The sequence below is a fragment of the Hylobates moloch genome, unplaced genomic scaffold (genome assembly GCF_009828535.3).
Source record: "Hylobates moloch isolate HMO894 unplaced genomic scaffold, HMol_V3 SCAFFOLD_12, whole genome shotgun sequence".
NCBI classification, from domain to species: Eukaryota; Metazoa; Chordata; class Mammalia; order Primates; family Hylobatidae; genus Hylobates; species Hylobates moloch.
Genome location: NW_026652287.1, coordinates 70,534,840 through 70,559,569, shown reverse-complemented (window position 1 = coordinate 70,559,569; position 24,730 = coordinate 70,534,840). Strand labels below are relative to the sequence as shown.

The following is a 24,730-nucleotide window of genomic DNA, read 5'->3' as shown; positions in this document are numbered from 1 at the left end:
AGTGAGTTTCCATGTACCCAAACCCCAGCTTCTACAATTATCAGTATTCTGTGTTCTTTTCCCATCTGTATCCCACATTTAATGTTCCCCTACCCCATGACATTACCCCACTGAAATATATATATATATATTTTTTGAGATGGAGTCTCGCTCTGTCGCCCAGGCTGGAGTGCAGTGGTGCAATCTCGGCTCACTGTAAGCTCCGCCTCCCGGGTTCACGCCATTCTCCTGCCTCAGCCTCTCCGAGTAGCTGGGACTACAGGTGCCCGCCACCACGCCCGGCTAATTTTTTTGTATTTTTAGGAGAGACGGGGTTTCACCGTGGTCTCGATCTCCTGACCTCGTGATCCGCCCGCCTCGGCCTCCCAAAGTGCTGGGATTACAAGCGTGAGCCACTGCACCCGGCCAGACACTGAAATATTTTAAAGCAAATCCCACTTATATTATCTCATCCTTAAATACACATATACATATATACACATATGTATGTGTACACATGTGTATGTAATACACGTCATATTGCATATATATGTGTACATGTGTATATGTGCACATATGTGATATTACATGTTGCATATATACATATGTATGGGTGTGTACATGTGAACATGTATACATATATATGTATATATTTGATAAAGACTCTTTAAAATTATGACCACAATGTCATTATCACATCTGTCTTAACCATAATTCCTAAATATCACCTAATATCCAGTCAGTATTTAAATATCCCGAATTATCTCAAAAAATTATTTTATAAAAAAACTATATTTGGTTTTCATTAGAATCCAGAGTTTACATATTTCAGTTGGTTGCAGTGTCTCTGAAATCTTTTAATCTATAATCCTCCCTCCCATTTGTTTTCCATGATATTTATTTGTTAAAGCAGCCAGCTCATTTGTTCGGTAGATTTTCCCACATTCTAGATGTGGCTGATTGCTTTTTCATGGTGGTGATGTATTCCTCTACTCCCCATGGATTTTGCCAGCTGGTGGTTAGATCTAGAGGCCTGATTAAACTCAATGCTTCGTGGGTGGTGCTGAGGGCTTTCTGGTGCATGACATCAGAAGGCAGATTACCATGTCTGTCTCTCTTTCAGCGCTGAGGAAACTGACAGTTCAGGCAGTGTCAGCCTGAACTCTTCATTATCCCCATCAACCTTTCACTTAATGGTTTTAGCAGCCACTGATGGCCTCTGCCTAGCTGTTATTTCATCAAAGGTTGCAGAATTCTATTACCCTGTATCATCATTATTATTCTTCAGCTTTCTCCACAAGACTATGCATTCCTAGAGGGTGGGAACCTGTTTTCCTCTTCTATATCTTCAATATTTTTTAATCTTTTAAATGAATGAACTAATATCCTACAATTATGTTGCTAAAAAGTCAGCATTAATATTTTGTTAGTTTGTCACTTTCACAAACTCAAACCCTAACTAATTTGTAACTTGGGGAAGAGGAGGTTCTCATATTGTAAATAGTCTCAAACTGTATGTATTTGTGTGCTCTAGTAATTGTCAAAGGATTCTTGGGCCATGTATCACCTCCATACACCTGCCCCAAACTCACTCATGATGCATTTTGGCAACTAGGAGGGACTCTACTGTCAATATCACTGGCTGACTTTCAGAGCAGAGGTAACACAATGTTCCTCTTCCTCCTTCTCTTTAGAAATAACTCCGTCTTTTCCCTATTCTGTTCTCCTTTTCCTCCTGCCTCACTGAGGATACTGTGGCTTAGTTCCTCAGCTTGCCTTCTTAATGTTTGAGTTCCCCAAGGTTTTGTCCTCAAGGCACCACCCTTTCTCTCAGTCTTCATTCTTTGTGATATTCTCTATTCCCGTACATGCTCATGTTACCCAAATCTAATCTCCTGCTTCCGCATACATGTATATGCCTGCCTACCAGATGGATCCCCCCAAAAGCCTTACAGCCTAACTTCAAAAAGATCAAAGCCAAACTCATTCTCTTTCAAAAAACAAAACAACAACAAAAACCTTCCTCCTGCTTTTGCACCTTCCAGTTTCATTTAATAGTATTGCCATCCATGTGTTTGCCCAAGCCAGGGAGCTGACTTCTTATATTTTTTAAAGGATGCAGTCTCATTATGTTGCCCAGACTGGGCTCAAACTCTGTGCTCAAGCAATCTTCTACAGGTGTGCACCACCACACCTGGCATGCTTACATGCATGGATATGTGCATTTATTATTTCTATTTTTTGTTTGTTTATTTACGTGGTGAGACAAGATCTCACTATGTTGACCAGGCTAGGCACAAACTCCTGAGCTCAATGGAGTGGATTTCTTTTCCTCCAGTTCTCACATCCAAGCAGTCACAAAGTCCTTTCCTTCCCTTGGAGCTAGCCCCTCATCCCACTGCCACTGCCCTTGCACAGCCCTTTATCAACTCTCATTAGCCCTGCTAATGAGTAGCCTCCTAGTGGGTCTCCTGCCTTCAGCTCTGCCCTAATGATCCTTCGCCACCACTGCCACCATCAAAGTTCCCTTGCTGAGTCTGCCAGCTCCCTGCAAAAAAATCGTGAAAAGCTCAGCACTGCTTGTAAAATGAAGTTCAAACCTCATCCTGGGTACAAGTCTCTTTATAACCTGGCCCCAACTTACTCCTCCAGCTTCATGTCATTGTACTAGCCACCACCAGTGTTTAGTGTCTGCCAAATTAAGGAAGGTTTACCCACCTGGGCCAGAATCCACTTTCAGTCTTTCCATCATAATAAACATTGCAGTAAGATAAAATTTTCTCTCTCCCTTTTTTCTCAAACAAAATTCCAAATGCTATCCAGGTATTAGGTTGGTGCAAAAGTAATCGCGGTTTTTGCCATTACTTTTAATGGCATTAATTGCATTTTAATGGCATTTAAATGCATAAATTGCATTTAATGGCATTTAATTGCATTACTTTTAATGGCAAAAACCGTGATTACTTTTGCATCAACCTAGTATCATCTGCCTTGCTTTAAGCCTCTGCTGAAGTTGAGTTCTTTCTACAGGTTCAGAATCCCTGGTGCTAGAGCTGGCATTTAGTAATGGGAGTGGGTGCAGAGGGGTGTGATCTGTGGCTGAGCCCCTGTGGGTGACTATTTCAGCAAAAGACAGAGGACATTTGGACCCCTTGTATTATTTTTCTGGGTCCATGGTGACAGTGAACTTCAACTTACCTCTATCTTTGAGATACAAAGGGATGCAGGTCTTCAGAAGTTTTCAAACAGCAAGCATTTCTAAACAAAGAGGCATTGGTCAGGGGATTTGTGAGTGTCCCTTCTTCTTTTATGCTGCTTTGAGGGAAATTTGCAGCCTGACCCTGAGAAACACATTCAGGGAGCAGTAACCTGTTAAAGAACAATAGATGATAGTCACAGTCTCAACCTCATTTGCTTCTCCTGGGAAGGAAACACTGAGATGTTGTAGGACTAAGGACCTCAGGTTCCATTTGGGGCATTGTTCGAGGGGTTTCCCATGACCCACGCCACCAGCATTTTAGCTGCACTAGACTTCTCATGGTTTTCAGAATATATGTGAAATTTTATGTATGCTGCCTTACTTCTTTGCTTGAATTCTTATAAATATCACCTTTTCTCTTTAGCTTGATAGTTTCCTCCCCTCAAGGTGAACCTAATGGCTTTCTCTCCTGTATGAAACCTTATACACAATTTTATCTTGCGTTTATCATCTTATAGGTATTTGTTCACTAAATACTAAGCCATGCACTCAGGGATCACAAAAAGACTGTAATACTATAAGTAATATCTAATACTCCAAATATTGATGAAATTGAATGGAACTGAATGTGTCAACACTAAGCCAAGCCTTCACCAGTTAAGAAAAAATTATCGTTTGTGATCTGAGATTCATATATTTTGTCTACTTTTCATTAAGAATAAAGTGAGAAGCACATTAACAATCTCACCGTTTTAGTAGTAATCATTTTCAAAGGGATGTTCTATTGGGAAAAGAAGAATTTATATTTAAGGCAAGGCAAATTAATGGATATTAACTTGTTTCAAAGCCCATGGTGAATCATTGTTAAATAACTTATTAATAGGCCATAGCATAGATGTACTAGAGTTCATTCACAGCTTACCTCTGAGGTCCCAAAGTAATGTAATATCCCAGTAGAATTGAAAAGATGAATTATGCTTTGGGTGGGAGGAAACAGGGAGGTGTCAGCCTATAATTTGGTGGATCCTTTTTAAGGTAGCAAAAAGAGACTGCTTTATACTAACAACCATTCTCAGATGATTGAGATTGCATATAACATTCATAATAAATGACAAAGGTCTGTGAGCAGAAAAGCACAGAATAGTTAGTTAGTTATCAATATTATTGCAGGCCTCACTTCTTATTGATTTGTTTAAAATGTCCTTTTCTAGGCTGGGTACAGTGGCACACACCTGTAATCCTAGCACCGTGGGAGGCCAAGGCAGGAGGATGGCTTGAGGCCAGGAGTTTCAGACCAGCCTGGTCAACAAAGCAAGACCCTGTCTCTAAAAAAAATTTTTTTTAATTTATCCAGGCCTAATAGTCCATACCTATAATCCCAGCTACTCAGGAGACTGAGGTATGAGAATCACTTAAGACCAGGAGTTCAAAGCTGCAGTGAGCTATGACTGTGTCACTGTACTCCAGCTTAGGCGACAGAACAAGACCCTGTCTCTTAAAAAATAATTAAATTAAATGTTCTTATCTACTGATTATACCAGACCTACCTTATATAGTCCCATGGAGAGCTGGCCAGGCTAGCTTCCAATCAGGGACAGTATCTAGTGCCAACCCATAAAAATAAGTACCTGTTTACTTGGAAAGACTGTTAGGAAAGAGCTAATTGTTCTACTTTGTATCTCAAACCTCTAAAATACTTTAAGACTGACTACACTGATTGCCTTAAACACAAGGTCTGGAAATATTTTTCAATATCTGTCTGACATCAATCTATATCCTTTAGTAGACAAAGGACGTTAGCTATAAAAGAGACCTTTGCCTCCTTGTTTAGTAAGTAGGGAAACTGGGATCCCCAGAAGCCTGATGGCTCAGCCTGGCCTGGCTGGAGGCTGCTGAGAGCCCAGTCTCCTTCACTGCTCACAACTCCCTCTGAGCAGTTGCTCAGCAAGGGAAGTTATCAGCAAGGGAAGGTTCCACAGAAATCAATTTCTTTATAAGAGAACTCAGGGAGTATAAGGAAGGGGGCCCAATGCACAAGATGGACTGCCTGTGGCTGAGACACAGTGGCAGTGGAGATCTTTATGGTCACCAAAGCACTGACTCTTCTGTATCTATTATTTCAAAAGTAGTAAATTCTCAAATAGCCAACAGATGGGTCTGTCCTCGCTATGTAACCCTTGTAGTTCTCTGCAGTTAGCCAACATCTTTGAGATTCTTCCACGTGGCAGACCCAGATGCTGAGAACAGAGGTGGATGAGACACTGACCTTGCACTCAAAGAACTAACAGTCCAGCATCCAGCGGGGCTTATTGTACACACCTCCTTTTTTTCACTATCTTCCTAGAATAAAGGGAACAAACCAGCAGAGTATGCAGTGAAATGATTTTCTCATTCAGTAATGCAATGAAATTGGGATTCATCTAAGAAAACTGGTGTAGTGAAAAAGACATGAACTTTGAGGTCACATCTCCAAGATCAAACCCTAGGACCCCATTTCTTAGCTGTGTGACCTTGGAGAAGTTACTTGAGTCTCAGTTTATACTCATAATTGTATTTACTTCACAAGGTTGTTGAAATCATTAAATGAGGTAATTTATGTAAGCTACATAGGAGTGTCTGGCATTCGTTCATCTACTGAATTTGTGAAGGACCTACTATGTACTAGACACAGTTGTAGGCTCTCACAGAATATTTTTTATATATATATATTTTTATATATATATAAATATATATATATATATATATAGAATGAAAAATGCCACCTCTCTGCCCATTACCATTGTTCTCTTTTCAGTGGTTAATAAAAGACAGTCACTCTTTTATTAACCAGAGACCATTAGTGAAGTGATGATCAAGAAATTTGCTAACTCTATAATCCCATCATTGCCAACAGTTTGTGAGTCTCTCATCTTTCTTATGCATGAGAACAGGCCCTCCGCTGACACGTTTCTGCTTTTCCACAGTGTCAATATGTCTACCTACATCAGTGTGTAAGAGATGTCCTCAGAGCAAGAAAGCTACGGAGTGAACAAGAAAACCCCTTGTTTCCAATCTATGAAAATGTGAATCCAGAGTATCACAGAGGTAGGCACTTACTTCACTCACTTCCCCAAGTTCGTTCATCAAGATATGGTCAATCTGGCCAGGCATAGAGGCTTACACCTGTACTCCCAGCACTTTGGGAGGCTGAGGCAGGAGGATCACTTGAGCCTAAGAGTTTGAAACCAGCCTGGGCAACATAGGGAGATCCCATCTCTACAAAAAACTAAAAAAAAAAAAAAAAAAAATAGCCAGACATCATGGTGCATGCCCGTAGCCCCAGTTACTTGGGAGGCTGAGGGGGAGGATCGCTTGAGCTCAGGAGGTCAAGGCTACAGTGAGCTGAGATCGTACCACTGCACTCCAGCCTGGGTGACAAAGCAAGATCCTGTCTCAAAGAAAAAAGAAAGAAAAGAAAAAGATTCTAGCTGAGTGCAGTGGCTCATGCCTGTAATACCAGCACTTTGGGAGGCCAAGGTGGGCAGATCACCTCGAGAACAGCCTGGCCAACATGATGAAACCCCATCTCTACTAAAAATACAAAAGAGCCAGGCATGGTGGCTCACACCTGTAATCCCAGCTACTCGGGAGGCTGAGGCAGAACTGCTTGAACTTGGGAGGTAGAAGTTGCAGTGGGCCGAGATCCCACCACTGCACTCCAGACTGGGCAACAAGAGTGAGACTCTGTCTCAAAAAAAAAAAAAAAGAAAAGAAAAGAGGAGAGGGGAGGGGAGAAGAAAAGAGAAAAAAGAAAAAGATTCTGGAAACCATTAATAACCTAAAGCTCTTCCAATGTACACCACCTATTTCTTCTCCTACCCATAAAGAGTGGCAACGGGGAAGCGAGGGAGGGTGGGGAGGGGGTTCCTGCAGCTGAGCAGCAGTTTCCCAAGGTATCTCTTCCAGCCTAGCTGAGGATGCCTGCTATGAAGGACTGCTTAACCTTTCTTTTCCAAGCAATAAAAGCTTCACTACTGGGGTGGATGCTTTGAAATCACAACTAGTTCAAATTGTAAAATCCCTTTGGAAAAGAATTTGGCAATCAAGGTATCAGGGTCCTTCATATGTTCTTATCCTGTGACCTTGTATTTCTCCTACCACACTATATACAAAAAAAAAAAAAAAAAAAAATTATGCATGAAGCTTTTCATAGCTAAAAGTTTGACAAGCCTGGGCAGCAAAGTGAGACCCTTTCTCTACAATAAATTTAAAAATTAACCAGGCATGGTGTGCACCTGTAGTCCCAGCTACTTGGGAGGCTGAGGCAGGAGAATCACTTGAGCCCAGGAGTTGAAAGCTGCAGTGAGCTGTAATTGTGTCACTGCACTCCACCTGGGTGATAGAGCAAGACTGTATCTCAAAAAACAAACAGGTTGGGCATAGTGGCTCACGCCTGTAATCCCAGCACTTTGGGAGGCCAAGGTGGGTGATCAGCTGAGGTCAGGAGCTCAAGACCAACCTGGCCAACATGGCGAAACCCATCTCTACTAAAAATACAAAAATTAGCCGGGCATGGTGATGTGTGCCTGTAGTTCCAGCTACTTGGGAGGCTGAGGCAGGAGAATTGCTTGAACCCGAGAGGCGAAGGTTGCAGTGAGCCAACATCATGGCACTGCACTCCAGCCTGGGCCACAAAGCAAGACTCCATCTCAAAAAAAGAAAAAACAAACAAACAAAAGAATGCTATTTTTGAGGATGTTATAATATCATGGGTATTTATCATAAAGAAAGAAAAGCAGGATGTAAAACAAAAACAACACATAAGGAAAAAGGCTGGAGAAAATATAAATTTCCCTGAACATTAGAAAAATATATTATTTTTCCTTCTATTTTTTGTATCTTATAAATATTCTAGAATAAGCATATAATACTTTTCAAATGGGAAATTCAATAGAAAAAAAACACAAACCTTTCAAGGCACAGTTCTGGTCAAGCAATAATTAAATGACGAGAAGGGTCCTCATGCCTCGTCTTACTCTGGGCCATCATGAAGACCTAAGATATCACATAGGCAAATTGCAAATGTAAAGGAGGACTGTATTAGTTATCTATTACTGCCTAACAAATTACCCCAACATTTAGCAGTTTAAATCAGCATTTATTATCTCACTGGTGGTTCTGGCCCAGAGTCTTTCAGGAGGTTGCAGTCAAGACTTAGACTGGGGCTGCCATTATCTGAAGGTTTGACTAGGGCTGGAGGACTCACTTCATAATGGCTTGTTCACATGGCTGTGGGCAGATGCTGCCACAATTCCTTGCCATGTGGACTGGTATCTCTCTATAAATCAGATAATCTTTCTTTGACAAACATTATTTCATACCCTCTTATCTCCATTCTAAATGATCTTCAACAGGTAGTATCTCCTAATCTTTTACTTAGTTCTCTCTACCACCCAGCCTAGCCAGTATGTTAGTGAGTTAGCAATCTGTAAAGCACAAATAAAGAGCTACTATTTAGAGGAGTCCTTTGTAAATCAGGTAATTCTTTTGTATTATAAATAATTACAAATTACACCCTAGTTTATCTGTACAGTAAATTAAGGTTTTTGCATGGGAGATTCCTTAAGAGGCTTCAGTATGAGCAACTTCTGAGGGATCTTGGAGGTTCCTTTGTCTTGTTTTGACTTAAGAATCTTTTTTTAGAGTAATCTTGAGCACTCCTGAAAGAAGCTAACCATGGTATAGAAAAGGATAACCACCAGGTACCTGAAGGCTAAGATTCAAGTCCGAACTCTCGAACTAACTAGCTGTAACAAGCTGTGTAACCCCGAGTAAATTACTCTGCCTCTCTGGGCCTATGGCTTCATCCATAAAAACAGAGGCGATGGGCTAGAATCACTAGTCCCTTCCAAGTCTAATAATCTGTGTTTGTAAATGGAATTACCTGGTCCCAATAGGAATGGTCTCATCTTAAACTAGGTTGAGCTATGTGTTTCTGCTGGTCTTTCACATTGGTAATTTTCATAAGCAGAGCAAACAATTATGACACACCCTGTGGCAGTCTCTAATTACAGTGTTCTTCCTTTCAGATCCAGTCTACTCAAGGCATTGAGAATGTACCTGAAGAGCTCCTGGATAAAAATTATTCACTGTGTGATTTGCCCTACAGAGGTGCCAGCTATTTCTGTTGATACTATGTATAATTTATTAATCTGGAGAATGTTTAAAATTTTATATAATTTAAAGGTAACAGATATTATTGTACATAGTTGTATTTTGTAGTTTCTTCTGTAAATATGTATTTTTCATAATGTTTAATATTAAGCTTTATATAATACTATTTTTCCACACTAAAGTATTCATGACTTGTTCTACATAAACTAATTCAACCTGTATGACAGGACTACTGGTAAAATGCATATGGAGGTGGTGGCAGAGACAATCCTTCAGGCCATGTTTTCTACCTGTTTTGATATTCACTGGACAGGATAAAGGGCAGGCCTAGAGAGAGCAAATATTATGGCTAGATTTGCTGCATTGCTGTCCCATGAATCTCCAGAGCCAACAGGCATGTCCTAACTTGCTATTAGGACGAATGTGACAGTCAAAAAAAAGGATTAGAGGGAGGGAGAAAAAAGAATTAAGCAGTACCAAAGCTGAACTAGATGGTTGTGTCTGAACTAGTTGCTCTCTCTCCTTTCTCCTTCCACGGATTCAAGCCAAAGTGGTCAGCTCAGGGATCATGTAACTTGCAGTGCAAGCCCAGGATGCTAGGGTGCAGGGTTAAGGGTTCTGATAGAGAATGATTCCAAACAGAAGTGATGAATTCCTTTTGTTAATAAGATGCCAGCTGTACCCAGACTGGAAACATAACATGCAAAGCACTCTCTATAGTGATTAGAGATCCTTTCGTTGCATTCATGGTGTGGAGTGTGAACATCCACACCCATACTGTATTTATACACACTAGTTTCTGTCTCATTTTCAGTGGTCTCCATTCCTAGAAAAGTCACAATTATCCATTCCTACTTGATTTCCCATTAAAAGAATATTATAGTGGCAGATTGTGCCCCTGATTAAAAGGCTTAATGCCAACATTTTCATAGAAATGACTACAAACGTCATATATAGTAAATTTAAAAACAATAGCAAAAACAAAAACAGTGGTCTTCAGTAAAATTTTCAAAACTATTTTTAGTAAATCAATGAAGTCAAAATGTCAAGTAGTCACCCAAAGTTGCATTTAATAACAAAAGGCACTACATACTGTACCAAGTTTATCTTCAATATTTGTGCCTTACTTTGACTGCAACAAATTCCAGTGAGTCCGAAAGTGAGTATTTCCTTCATCAAGGTCCGGTTCCGAGAGCATTCCTGGGAAAAATCTGAAAGGTGTTTGTATGGAATCTTCATAGATACCTGAGAAGATGAGCTGGAGACGTTTGCCTTTTTCACACTGCAAATTTTTCTGTAATAAACTTGAGAATTAGAGGTCAAGTTTGTTGATGGCATAGCTTCCTTTGCATAAAGAGTACATTTCTTTTCAAAGTATATATTTTTGTAACCTACCATAAAGTACATAAGTAATACAATGAATGTAATTGACATAATAATTGAAAATCATTGACTATACCTAAAATAGTTCTTTATAATTAAATAACTCTACACCCAATCTGGAAATTTTTCCAAGGTTATTTGAAGTTTACAAAAATGTGAAGCATAATCATAAGTTTCAAAGATTCAGTTTCATTGTGCTCAATGCCCTTGTGAAATGACAGTCTTAAGCTCTGATTCTGTATCAAGGAACTAAGTGAATCTTCTGGAAATGAAAAGGAACAACATATGTGTAAGTGCAGTAGATGTACCACCAGCGAGAAAATAGAGGTCAGAGATTTACAATGCATGGCATCTATTAGAAATCACCTTTCCTACATTGAAAAGAAAAAGCAAGAGAAAAAGTAGAATTTTACACTAATGTTGCTTGATACAAAGTACATTAATGCTTGGAAGGATACATTCATTTTCGACTTTTCATTCACTCAGAAAACTTTTAGTAAGTATCTGCAACCTGCTAGGCACTGTTCCAGAATCTACACATTTCTACTCACATAAAGAGAATCCTCAAAGTTAGAACTGTTGTTACTACCTTCAACTGAACTTAAATTGAGAGCCTCATCAAGGGAATGGGATAACTGAGCCGGTCTAGGGCAGTGGTCACCTTCCACAGGCCACACACTGGAAAGTGCTAATGCTACTTCAATAGCAAACCTCTGGATCTAGAAGAGAGAGCAATTAATTGCACGAACCAGGAGTTAAAACCATAAAAAAACCTATACATCTGTAATAGTAAATAACACTCACGTACTCTGGCAACATCTAGGGTAGTATCGGAATTATGTAAATGGACATGACAGGGAAAAACTGTAGGTTTTTTTAGTCTAATCCAACCCAGGAAATGTTTATTCCTACCCTACACCCAATTTTAAACCTTCGTAGCAACAAATATTTCACTATTCGCTCCTACTCCCAGGAAGACTAAATATATAATTGATTTATTTATTAAATTTAGGAGAAAAAAAGTTTTCCTTGACATTCAGCTCTATTGGATTTATTTTCATTTAATTGCATCATGTGTTATGTCTTGGTAAACACTCCATTTCCTGCCTTGGTGGGCATCCTGTCTGTGCACCTGTGCAGTACACTTTAATCATCAAGGCTTCAAAGTGCTTTTGAGCTATCAAATCTTGGGAGAGTCCCATCTAGCATCTTAATAATTATTCTTCCAAGTTCGTTATAATTAACTCCTTTCATCTCATCTCATTAAATCAATTTTGTATTATCACTCTGTTGTTCTCTGGAAAGCAGCCAATTGTTCAGCTCTTGAATCAGAATTTTCAAAGACTCACCTCTCCTACCTGGGCTTGCACATATTTGTCCTAAGTAATTCTCTATCCCTTAAACCTCTGAGTCCCTCTGTTTTACTACTTGCCCCACTCCTCCTACTTGAATATGTTTGTTTTCCCAGTTGAATGTGATTTTTATCTACTGTTCATATTATCTTTTATACCCATGAGTATAATTTCATAGTCCTTTCAGGTTCCACATCATCAAAGAGATGACCATAATTTCACTTTTTTTTGAAATGGAGTCTTGCTCTGTCGCCCAGGCTGGAGTGCAATGGCACAATCTCAGCACACTGCAACCTCTGCCTCCCAGCTTCAAGCGATTCTGCCTTAGCCTCCCAAGTAGCTGGAATTACAGGTGCCTGCCACCATGTCTGGCTAATTTTTGTGTTTTTAGTAGAGATGGTGTTTCACCATGTTGGCCAGGCTGGTCTTGAACTCATGACCTCAGGTGATCCACCCACCTCAACCTCCCAAAGTGCTGGGATTACAGGAGTGAGCCACCGCACCTGGCCAATTTCACTTTTAAATACTAAAAGGCACACAGCACACAGACATTTTCGGGGCAGTTTTCTTTGGGAGGGTCTTTGATAAATTTTGTAATCACCTCTCGGAAGAAAGCCCAAAATGACATGTGAAAATAATATTAGACCATTTAACAGATATCCAACAATATAAAAATAGACCTTACATGCTACCCTTCACATGCTGATTCTCTTGCCTTGGTGTCTAAGGATCCAGTTTCTTATGTTAAATATTTTCCTTACCTTTTGCAATAATATTATTGGCCATATACTAAATTCTCATTCACTCAGCTTTCTAAGAATTCTTTGAGGTTGGAATCCTGAAATCATAAAGCTACCAGATCTGCACAACACCAGTGGTAGTATCTGAGCCCAAACTCTGAGACACTCTAGAGTTTTAGTTTACAAACATGAGCCAGACCAAACCTGACCTGGTGAAAATCAATAGGTAATAAACTGTTTGTATATGACAGCAGTTCAAGGGCTTTCCGCGTTCCATTTCATTGAGGAAATGAAAATATTATAACTGATTAGCCAAGACAGAGTGGCAATAAGGAATGACTGATCCCCCTCCAAGTTGCAGTGAGCAAGCCCTCAAGCTTACCTCATTCATGAAGAGTTGAAGGAGAAAATGCTGTGCTAATTTTCTGCCCTGCTATTTTTAACCTGAAATTTAGAATTACATCAGGTATTCAAAGAATGTTCTCTATCAAAGGAAAATCTGTAAACGATGACTGCAAAAAGCAAGTGAAATGATGCACAGAGAAAATGTTTGCAAAAGAGAATATAACCAGACATCATCATGAAGAGAAAATGGCATCTCTTCTGTGTGGCCTGGGTATGCTTGGACAATCCTGTGATACGTTTCTATTAGGACATGTTGCCCTTTTGAGGATTCACTCTATGTTGGCCAGATGGTTTAACTGATTAAACAATTGAATCAATTTATTTTGCCTTTTGAATTGACCAGATATTTAACTAAATGTACTGGGTTTGGCACTTTAGACACACTGCCTTAGATTCTTGTAATGCATGATGACTTTGAAAATGTTTGGCCATTTTAGTTAAAATGCAGGGTAACATTTGATGCAGCCATGATAACAGGAAAAATCTGTTCTGTTCTAAAAATGTTTCTAGCAATAGAAGTATTTCTGGCTAAGAGAATACTCTTGACTTGTAGGGAGGCTCCCTCGGAATAAATGTATGCAACACAAATAAGGCATTTTATTTTTTAAAAGATTGTCTATATAAGATACACTTATTAAATAAAGAAATTGTTGGTGAATGCTCTGAAAATAGAAGCTTACGTAATGGAAATAAGAGATTAACAGGTTTACCAAAGATTATTTTTATAACCTCTATGCCAATTCACATGATCTTATATAAGACACCAAAATAAGTTATTCAAAACTGTGAATAATGTCAGACAAATGCAATGTGTCCCTTCTAGAACAGTCACAAAAAGAATTGGTTATAGGTGTTTTAATAAATAATATCCTCACCCCAAGAACAAGCTTTCAGTTATGCTGAGATGTTCTAATAGCTGTGTGCATAGATAAGCACCTCCATCAAGAAAGGAACACATGAAATTGTGGCTTTAAGAGTTTGTGGCAGAGTTGGACAGCATTCCATCTGCAGGTTAGTAGGAAAGCCTGTACCAGCCTTTGTGGAATGTCCTAGTCTGCCACGTTGACAAGAGGGTGCACCAGTGCTCTACTGGAAGAGTATTTCTGGTTTTCTATGCAGGACTATTGGGCTTATAAATTCTTCAAGAACAAGGACCAAGTCTTTAATCTCGTCTCGACTCCTACCTTGTGGAAATTAGTGCACAGCTCATAGACATTCTACACACACTTCTTGAAATTGCTCCTGGCCTGATATTTTGCATGTTAGGTAGTCAGTGTCCAAAAATACTGTTGCCCATGCAGGTTAATCCAGCCGTTCCTTCATTTGTGTGAAGCATAAATAATGTAAGTAAATACAGCAACTGAACTTTTTATGTTCTATAATAGAGCACTTTTATGTTTTTAATATCATTTATTATTTCTCTGAAAATCCAGTTAAGATGGCAGATGATTCTATTTTTTCATATTACAGCATCTACCCACAATATAGTGTTTCTAACTAACTGTCTTTGAACAAAGAACTTCCTTAGTCTTTCAACTTAAATTATGTATTTGCTTAATATATTTTTATATTTGTAACTGTGGTAAAAAAATCTATATAGCATCTGGCATACATTCTCACTAGTACAGGAATAAAACTGCAGTTTGTTGAAGGAGAGTGCTCTGTCTTCTATTCACCTGCTCCTCATTTATCAATTTTCGTTATCTGTCTGTTCAGGAGAAAGGCCAAAAGTGACAGCTTTAAAATGAGAAAAATCTTCCAAGACATTATCATGAAGAATACAGTTGTCTTAACCTTTAGTCCTGTAAGGACTGAGTTGGTTACCTACAGTATTGTGTATATAGACTCTCCAGCTGACCGTCTCCAATTAAATTCCTGTTTTCAGTTCTTTACTTCATTAATAACCAAAATGTCATCTGTTACCAACAGTGTTGGTGTACTCTCAGAGGTACTGCCCTGGCTAGATCGCCACTGAGCCCTTCAGAGACACTTCACACATTTGCGGACAGTGTGACATTTGGTAAAGAGACGCCGTGCCTATTTCCAGAGTTATGAGTTTGCCCTTTTGCCTTTTTCATATTTTAGCGGAAAGATCACTGTCCTTCACAACTCCAATATTTCATTTTTCTATAACTTGCTCACAGAAACCTTTATTTTTTAAAAAAAAGTACAGTAGCAGATTTACAAATAAAATCATTAAATCGAAGCAATCCTTCCTTTTAAAACAGTTTCTGGATTCAAAGAAATAGGTTAACAAAATAAATTGATCTATGAAGCTAGATTTTTTTTTTCCAAAGTAGCTATTTGACAGAATTTATTCTTAAAGAAAAAGAGAGTATTGCAATTCGAACTAATCACTTGGTAATTTTGCTGATATATCTTCCATAATCATAAAATATTAGAGCTGGAAGGGCCAACTTGGGACCAAGAATGTAGGAAACCAAGATACAAGTTTAAAAGCAATACAGCAAATAAAATAAAATATAAAAATAAAAATAATACAGCAAAATAAGACAATGCTGAAATCAAACCTGGTTTTCCTATTACTCAGGGGGAGGACCTGTTCATATGTAAATACAGACAAATAAAAATGCTACTCATCGCTAGCACAGTGGCTCACACTTGTAATCCCAGTGCTTTGGGAGGCTGAAGCATGAGGATCACTCGAGGCCAGGAGTTTAAGAAAGCTGCTCAGAAGCCAATGTACACAATAGCTATTTCCAACACTAAGGCAGAACTGTCAGTGGAACATTTAATGTTTTGCATGGTTAATCCTCTTTTTTTGGTATCTCGTATGTCTGGAAACATCCATGTATTAAACAAATCTCAGGCTGCATTTAAGAGTCATACCTGAACAAAAGTCATCACAATCTTAAATCTGAAATAATATTACATATAAAAGGAAAAGGCAGGATTTTTCTAACACAATATTATTATAAAACATTATTGAAACTAATTGTATCAAACCTTCTAGAATCCAGAAGAGTTTCTACAGCTAGATTTTCAGAGAACTGGCAAGACTTTTGATGCTGCTGATGAAAGGATCATTCATAATAGAAGAGTAAAAATTAACTGGTAGAATCCAAGCCTGAATAGTAAGAGAAAACCATGCAGGAATGGTTCTGTATAGAAGTTAACCAACACTTACCTCCTCACCAAAGGAGGTAACAAACCCCAAAGGCCGTGCTCACTAAAATAGCTCCCAATCCAGTATTTTCCAAGGAAAATTTTACTATTATAATAGAGAACTGTTGATATGAATGAAGCTTGTTTTTCTAGGATTTGTTGTGACAATAAATTCTCCTTTGACCAAAACTTTAGTTAGGTTCCTCAGTGTCCTCTGCCTGACTAGGCCCATCCTTGGGCTTCCCTCTCTGTCCTTGTAGACTCTAGTTTAAAGTCAGATTAGTGAAAATCCCCCAACCTAGGTACCTGACCACCCTTGATATTTTATCACCCTGGCCTGCCTTCAGCAGGAATTCCCTTTACCCCTGACGTTTCCTCTTCCTCTTACTGAGTTTTCATTCACTGACCTCCCATCCTGCTCCTGCTTTAAATAGGAAAGTTTAATTTTCCTTTTAAATTTAATCCCCACTTGTCCTTGCCAAAGTTGAAGATGAGTCCAATTTCTCTCCCCTACTGCAAAACTCCATTGCAGATGTCCTTATACTTACTACTATGGCCCCTCTTAAATAAAGCCTGCCTTGCTGTCTTTAACAAGTGTCATGAATAATTTTTCTTCAACAATTTTAATGATGCAACAACCTTTGTGTAAATTATCTTAATATAAAAGTACTTTCCTCTTTGGCCCCTGGAAGAAACTTGGCATCTATTTACGTCTTAAGAATTGGCAATGAAATATGTTTCCTATCTCTATTATCCTGCGGCAAGCCGTTGGTGGCCAGGAAGTTTCTATATCTTAAGTCTTGCCAAAGAGTTATAGTAAACAACAACAACAACAAAAATCACAGAAGCTGACAATACAAGCATAGAAACAAAGTGCAATAAGAGTGGAGAAGTTCAGAAGCCAGGGAATATTTCTAAGTCTATGCTTTAATCAGATAATACTATTTGTAAGACATATAAATTTAAACATTTTAAGACATTTTTTTTTTTTCCTAAAGAACTTTGCAATGACCACTAACTTAGTCGACACCCAAGTTGACGTTTCTCCCTGACTCAGAACAGATAGCTGGGGGAGGAAACAACTGTCTACCTGCAAAGAGTAACACATCAGCAATAAAGAAAGATGAGCCAGGACAGAAGGGGAAATAAAACAAATGGTCCTACCTTGTTGTTCAGGCTTTAGTGGAGGACTAGGAGGAGAAGACAACTGGGGAGTAAAATTAAAGGTGAGAGTCAGGTCTGAAAGAGCTACTAGGAGTCTTAGACCTCTTGTAATAGCAGAGGATTTTCAAATTCAACCCAAGAGGAAGACATTCCAAGACCTGTTTAAGGGGACCAGAAGTTCAACCTCTAGGATAGTCATTAAAAGCTGTAACATTTAAAGCAAGGGTCCCCGACCCCCAGGCCACAGATAGGTACTGGTTTGTGGCCTGTTAGGAACCCAGGTTGCACAGCAGGAGGTGAGCAATGGGTGAGAGAGCATTACCGTCTGAGCTCCACCTCCTGTCAGATAAGTAGTGGCATTAGATTCTCAAAGGACTGCAAACCCTGTTATGAACTGCATATGTGAGGGATCTAGGCTGAGCACTCCTTATGAGAATCTAGCACCCGATGATCTGAGGTGGAACAGTTTCATCCCGAAACCATCCCCCCTCCTTCCAACACCCCCCAAGTCCATGGAAAAATTTTCTTCCACAAAACTGGTCCCTGGTGCTAAAAAGGTTGGAGACCACTGATTTAGACAGAGCTTTTTACTTTTAAATGGCACCCAAGGTACATGGCGAAATAATCTGTACAGCAAAATCCTGTGACACAAGATTACCTGGATAACAAACCTGAACCAAAAATAAGTTTAAAAATAATAATAAGGCCGGGCACAGTGGCTCACACCTGTAATCCAAGAACTTTGGGAGGATAAGGTGGGCGCATCATGAGGTCAGGAGCTCAAGACCATCCTGGCCAACATGGTGAAACCCCATCTCTACTAAAAATACAAAAATTAGCTGGGCATGGTGGTGGGTGCCTGTAGTCCCAGTGACTCAGGAGGCTGAGGCAGGAGAATTGCTTGAAACCAGGAGTCGGAGGTTGCAGTGAGCCAAGATCGTGCCACTGCACTCCAGCCTGGGCGACAGAGCAGGACTCTGTCTAAAAAAATAATAACAATAATAATAATAATAATAATAAAAAATAAAAGGCACCTGAGGCTATTTTTGAGTGCCTTCAACTTCCATACAATACAGATTAATATCCTCAACTTTACAAATGCAGAGGTAGACGCACAGAAAAGACTGGAGAGTGGCCCAAAATTTAGCAGAATAGGAACAATGGCTAATGCACATTATGCACTAATTGTGTGCCAAATGTTCTATATGTCTCATCATCTAATTCAACTCTTTATACAACTCTTGTTATTATACCTATTTGGAGACAAAGAAATTGAAGCTTAAAAAGACAAGGTAGGCCAGGTGCGGTGGCTCACGCCTGTAATCCCAGCACTTTGGGAGGCTGAGGCAGGTGGATCACGAGGTCAGGAGATCGAGACCATCCTGGCGAACACGGGGAAACCCTGTCTCTACTAAAAATACAAGAAAGTAGCTGGACGTGGTGGCATGCACCTGTAATCCCAGATACTCAGGAGGCTGAAGCAGGAGAATCACTTGAACCTGGGAGGCAGAGGTTGCAGTGAGCCGAGGTCACGCCACTGCACTCCAGCCTGGGCGACAGAGCGAGACTCCGTCTAAAAAAAAAAAAAAAAAAAAGACAAGATAATTTTCCCAAGGCCATCCAGTATTAAACCTCAGCTTCCAATATGAATCCTTCTGATTTCAAAATATGACCTCTTAACCTCTATGCCCATGTAGCTCAAAGTTTGGTCCCCAGACCAGCAGCATCAGCATCACCTGGGGTGTTGTTAGAAATGCATATTCTTAGACAGCACTCTCCATTCCTACTGAATATGAAAATCTGGGGATGGGGCCCAGCAATCTGTGTTTTATTAACAAGTCTTCCAAGGTGATTCTCATGCATGGTATTCAGTATTGAGTTTGGGCAACCTCCCTGCTTTGTAGATTCTCATCTGTCAAATTTAACTCTTCGAACATGCCGTTTGACAAAAAGGAATAGTAACGTGTAATATTTTTGAGCCCTAGCACATAATAAGCACTTAATAATCATTAGCAACTAGTATTACTACATGTCAGGTTTTATTCTGAACTGCTTTACCTGCATTATCTCATTTAATTCTTTTAAAACTAAATAAGGTGGAGATTATCATTCCCATTGTAGGAGTGAAAAGAGCTTCTTCTTTGTCCTCTGAAGATGTGCTGAAAATCAACTGACAAAAGGCAAATTAATAGGAGAAAAGGCATACAAATTATTAACATGCTTGAGGGAAAATCACAGTGATTGCTCAATAACCCAGTATGGTATATATCCTTTTTCATAGAAGAGAAGATAGGGAATGTAGACAATTCTTTTGAGGCACAATAAACCATTAGGGAGAATGAATGGACCTGGGAGGTTGAGGTAGACATTACAGGGGCAGAGCTGCACAGAAACAAAGATTTTTTCCTTTTTTTTTTTTTTTTTTTTAAGCAGAGTCTCGCTCTGTCACCCAGGCTGGAGCACAGTGGTGCGATCTCGGCTCACTGCAACCTCCACCTCCCAGGTTCAAGCAATTCTCCTGCCTCAGCCTCCCGAGTAGCTGAGATTACAGGCATGCACCACCATGCCTGGCAATTTTTGTATTTTTAGTAGAGACAGGGTTTCACAATGTTGGCCAGGCTGGTCTCAAACTCCTGATCTCAGGTGATCCACTCACCTGGGCCTCTGAAAGTGCTAGGATTACAGGCGTGAGCCATTGTGCCCGGACAAAAGATTGTCTTATTATGCAGCTGAAGTCCCTCAGTTAATCTCTTGGAGCAGCACTCTGTCTAGGCATGGTGATGACTCCTAGTCTCTTGATTCTCCAGTGGTTGATCTCTGGAGAGATCCTTAGGGAGGGGGGTTAAGACCACAGGATTTCTTTTAGAAAGCTTTCTTGATCAGATAAGGAAATTCCAAAGAGTACCTCCCTGAGCTTGGGGTTGTGTAGGGGAAGGGGAGAAACACAGTTAAACCTTGATTCTGAAGCAGCTTCTAAGAACTCTCAGCACCAGCCTTTGAGGTATCATTCTCTGAGCCAACATAATCCTATAAATGAAGAAACAGAGGCACGCAGAAAGTAAGTAATTTTGCCCTAGGACATGTCAACCTAAAGAAAAAAACAGACAAAATTAACACAAGGAGAGAGTTTATCTGGGCCAAGTTTGAAGACTGAAACCCAGAAGCATGGACTCAAGTTGCCCTAAATATATGTCCCAACTTTACAGCAGTTACAAGTGGGCTTTTAAAGGAAAAAAGAACAGGCATGCAGAAGACATAGCCAAGGAAAAAGAAAAAAGAAATTAGAGGCACTTCCTTGGTTGTTTACCAAGAAATGACAATAACATAAACTATTGATTTGCTATATACATTGTTCTTTGTATCAAATATCCCAGGAACATGAAGATAATGGGTGAGGCAGCTAGTCAGAAAACCACAGGGAAGAAAAGAAAGAACAATATGCCTTTGAGCAATTGCGTTTAGGCATGGAATGGGTGCATGACTGAAGTCTCATACTCATGTCTCCCTGGGCCTGACACATTTTGCAAAGTTCACATAGTTCAGACTCATCTGAGCTTTTTTATTCTCACTTCCCCATTTTGATTAAAATTTTTCTCTTCCAAAAGCATTGAAGATTAACATTTTAGATATAAGTCTGACAAACTTTACTAGGAAAGTTCATTTCCAGGTAATCTCATTCCACAGAGAGAGAAAAAGGAGAGATGCCATGGCTTATCATCTTCATGAGGCCTCAAGGTCAAACTGATTGGCAACTCCAAGGAACTAAGCAATGTTCTTTATTTTTTTTTATTTTTTATTTTTAGACGGAGTCTCGCTCTGTCACCCAGGCTAGAGTGCAGTGGTGCAATCTTGGCTCACTGCAAGCTCCCCCTCCCGGGTTCACGCCATTCTCCTGCCTCAGCCTCCTGAGTAGCTGGGACTACAGGCACCAGCCACCATGCCCGGCTAATTTTTTTGTATTTTTTTTAGTAGAGACGGGGTTTCACCATGTTAGCCAGGATGCTCTCGATCTCCTGACCTCGTGATCCACCCACCTTGCCCTCCCAAAGTGCTGGGATTACAGGCGTGAGCCACCGTGCCTGGCACAGCAATGTTCTTAACCAGGCCATCTGCTTACAAAGGAGCTGCAGCATGTTGGATCAGTTCTAAGGATCTTGCTATCATGATTAGTTTTTTTGTTGTTGACTTTAAACATCTAGAAATACAAAGCATGATCAATTTCAGAATCAAAAGTATGATGCAAATAGGGCAATTATTAACAAAACAACTGAAATGCAGATCCAAAAAGGGTTCCTATTACTGAAGGTAACCAAATAAATATTTCATCTATTTCCTGTCCTGATATGAAAAGCAAGGTATTGAAAACCTTCGGTAATGAAGATGTCCACTCAAGTGGGGCTGCTGGATATGGTTCATTCCAGTGTGGTAGGAAGGAGTTATTTTATGAATTTTTCCAATAAATAAAATCTCCAGATTGGAGACCATATTTGATGTTGTTATCACCTAATTGGATTCCTGCCAACTGCACAGAAGAAGCCAAAACACTAAGCCAGCAAGTGTTGTGGCAGAGAAAGAATTTAATTATTATAAGGCAACTGAGTGAGACACTCAAGGAGATGCTTCTCAAATCCACCTCCCCAAGAATTCAAAAGCTAGGATTTTTAAGGATGGTTTGGCAGGCAGGAGTGCTAGGGAATGTGTGCTGCTGAGTAGTTGGAGATGAAATCATAGAGTATCAAAACTATCTTCACACACTGAGTTGATTCTTGGGTTGAGGTCATGGGTCACTTGTCTGGTTGGTGTCAGCTGGTCCATTTGGATGCGAAGTCTGAAAAAATATCTCAGACCAGTCTTAGGTTTCATAATAGTGCTTGTGAATGCAGTTACTATAGAAAAGCAAGCTAGGGAACAATGGCAGGTTATTGTTTAACTATGCCTAGAGCTTAGCAGAAAGTTTTGCAGGAAGTGAGATCCCCGGTGGTCAAAGCTTCTTGGCCCCTTCACCAGTTCAACTTCTGGAAGACATCAAGGAGACCTAAGTGACCTAAGGATAATTGTTCTTTAAGAGAAAAACAAGTTCATTAATCTTGTGGGCAGCATGCCTGGTGGGGCAGGAATAGGAAGATAATTAATTACTAGTAACTATAATTTATTAAAATGACTATATACAAGGAATTAGACATGGAGGAAGAAAAGGTCAAAGAAAGGAAAATAAGTATAACAAACATCTAATGATTTACCTATGTCTCTGTCTTAACAAAATCCAAGCCAATACCATAATTCTAACCTTGCATCTTTTATTAATTTTATGATGGTAGTTTCAATGTCTTCATCTCCTGGGAACTTTCTGTCAAAAGAATCCATAATTAATTTAGAATTTTTAGAGAGACACTTACAAGGCCTTGGCAATAATGAAGAATACCACAGCAGAGCTGGTTCATAGAATCCTTCAGCTAGGTGCATGGGGGTCAGCAGCCAGTGCTAACTGCCTAAAACGCTAAGCTCCTTGGACAGGGGAAGGACGGCAGCCATCTCTATAGCTCCAGGCCGTGCTTTTCCACTGCCGGAGCCAGGGAGACTAGACGGCTTGGTCCCAAGGTTTCCCCCACAGCCCAAAACACCAGCTGTGGCAGACTGTGGCCAGAGCCTCTCTTTAGGCCTGACCCATCCTTCCTCACTGGGTAAGGCTTCCCTGCAGGGAGGCCTGCAGGGAGGGAGTTCCTGCAGGAACTCCAACAATTCCATCCGGGGGCTCAAGGACAGAACCCTGATCTCTATGGGCCTAAGCCCCTAAAAGGAAGGGTGGCCACACCTCTGCAGACCAGGAGACTTAGCCTTTCCTCCTGGAAGTTCTGAGGAATCTGGGCAGCCCAGATGAGTGGGTTTCCCCCACAGCAAAACACACCTCCTCTACCAAGGGATGAAGTGCTTCATTAAATGGGTCCTGTTTCCCATGCCACCCAACTGGGTGAGACCCTCCAACAGGGGTTGTCAGACACCCTATACAGGAGTGATCCTACTGGCATCAGGTTAGCTCCCCTTGAGGTCAGAGATCCCAGAAGAAGGAGCAGGTACCCACCTTTGCTGTTCTCCAGCCTCCCTGAGTGACATCTCCAGGCACAGGAGCAAAGCAGATGAATAGGGCTTGAAGTGAACCCCCAGCAAATAGAGCAGCCCTACAAAAGAGGGACCTGACTATTGAAAGAAAAACAAACAGAAAGTAACAACAGCAGCATCAAAAACAAACAAACAAAAGTCTCCAAAAAAACACCATCCAAAGGTCAGCAACCTCAAAGATTGAAACTAGACAAACTCATGAAGACGAGAAAGAATCTACTAAAAAGACTAAACCAGGAAGAAGTCAAATCCTTCAATAGACCAATAACAAGTTTTGAAATTGAGACAGTAATTAACAGCCTACCAACCAAAAAAAAAAAAAAAATAGATGGATTCACAGCCAAATTCTACTATAGGTACCAAGAGGAGCTGGTGCTATTCCTTTAGGAACTGTTTCAAACAATAGAGAAGGAGGGACTCCTCCCTAACTCATTTTATGAAGCTAGCATCATCCTGATACCAAAACCTGGCAGAGACACAACAAAAAAAAGAAAACTTCAGGCCAATGTTCCTTAAGAAAATCGATGTGAAAAGCCTCAGTAAAATAATGGCAAACCAAATCCAGCAGCACATCAAAAAACTTATCCACCACAATCAAGTTGGCTTCATCCCTCGGATGCAAGGCTGGTTCAACATATGCAAATCAATGAACATAATCCATCATATAAACAGAACCAAAGAAAAAAATGACATGATTATCTCAATAGATGCAGAAGAGACCTTTGATAAAATTCAACATCCCTTCATGTTAAAAACTCTCAATAAACCAAGTATTGATGGAACATATCTCAAAATAATAAGAGGTATTTATGAAAAACACACAGCCAATATCATATTGAATGGGGAAAAGCTGGAAGCAATGGCTTTGAAAACTAGTACAATACAAGGATGCCCTCTCTCACCACTCATAGTCAACATAGTATTGGAAGTTCTGGCCATGGCAATCAGGCAAGAGAAAGAAATAAAGGCTATACAGATAGGAAAAGAGGAAGTCAAATTGTCTCTGTTTGCAGACAACATGATTCTATATTTAGAAAACTCCATCATCTTCACCCCAAAACTCCTTAAGCTGTTAACTTCAGCAAAGTCTCAGGATACAAAATCAATGTGCA

General features: G+C 40.0%; 1 protein-coding gene across 3 annotated transcripts in view; it reads left to right on the top strand.

Annotated features, from left to right (window-relative positions):
* PTPRB (protein tyrosine phosphatase receptor type B) overlaps positions 1–14,862 on the top strand; it is a 123,636-nt gene extending 108,774 nt beyond the window's left edge. For 2 of the 3 annotated variants that reach the window (XM_032170731.2, XM_032170733.1), the window contains 2 exons: positions 6,142–6,262; positions 9,247–14,862. In XM_032170731.2, the coding sequence (XP_032026622.1) occupies positions 6,142–6,262; positions 9,247–9,269 (144 nt within the window). In that variant the 3' untranslated portion in view covers positions 9,270–14,862. Of the gene's footprint in view, positions 1–6,141; positions 6,918–9,246 lie in introns of those variants that run through there. The other variant, XM_032170732.2, reaches the window with a different exon arrangement.
* Positions 14,863–24,730: the final 9,868 nt, after the last annotated feature.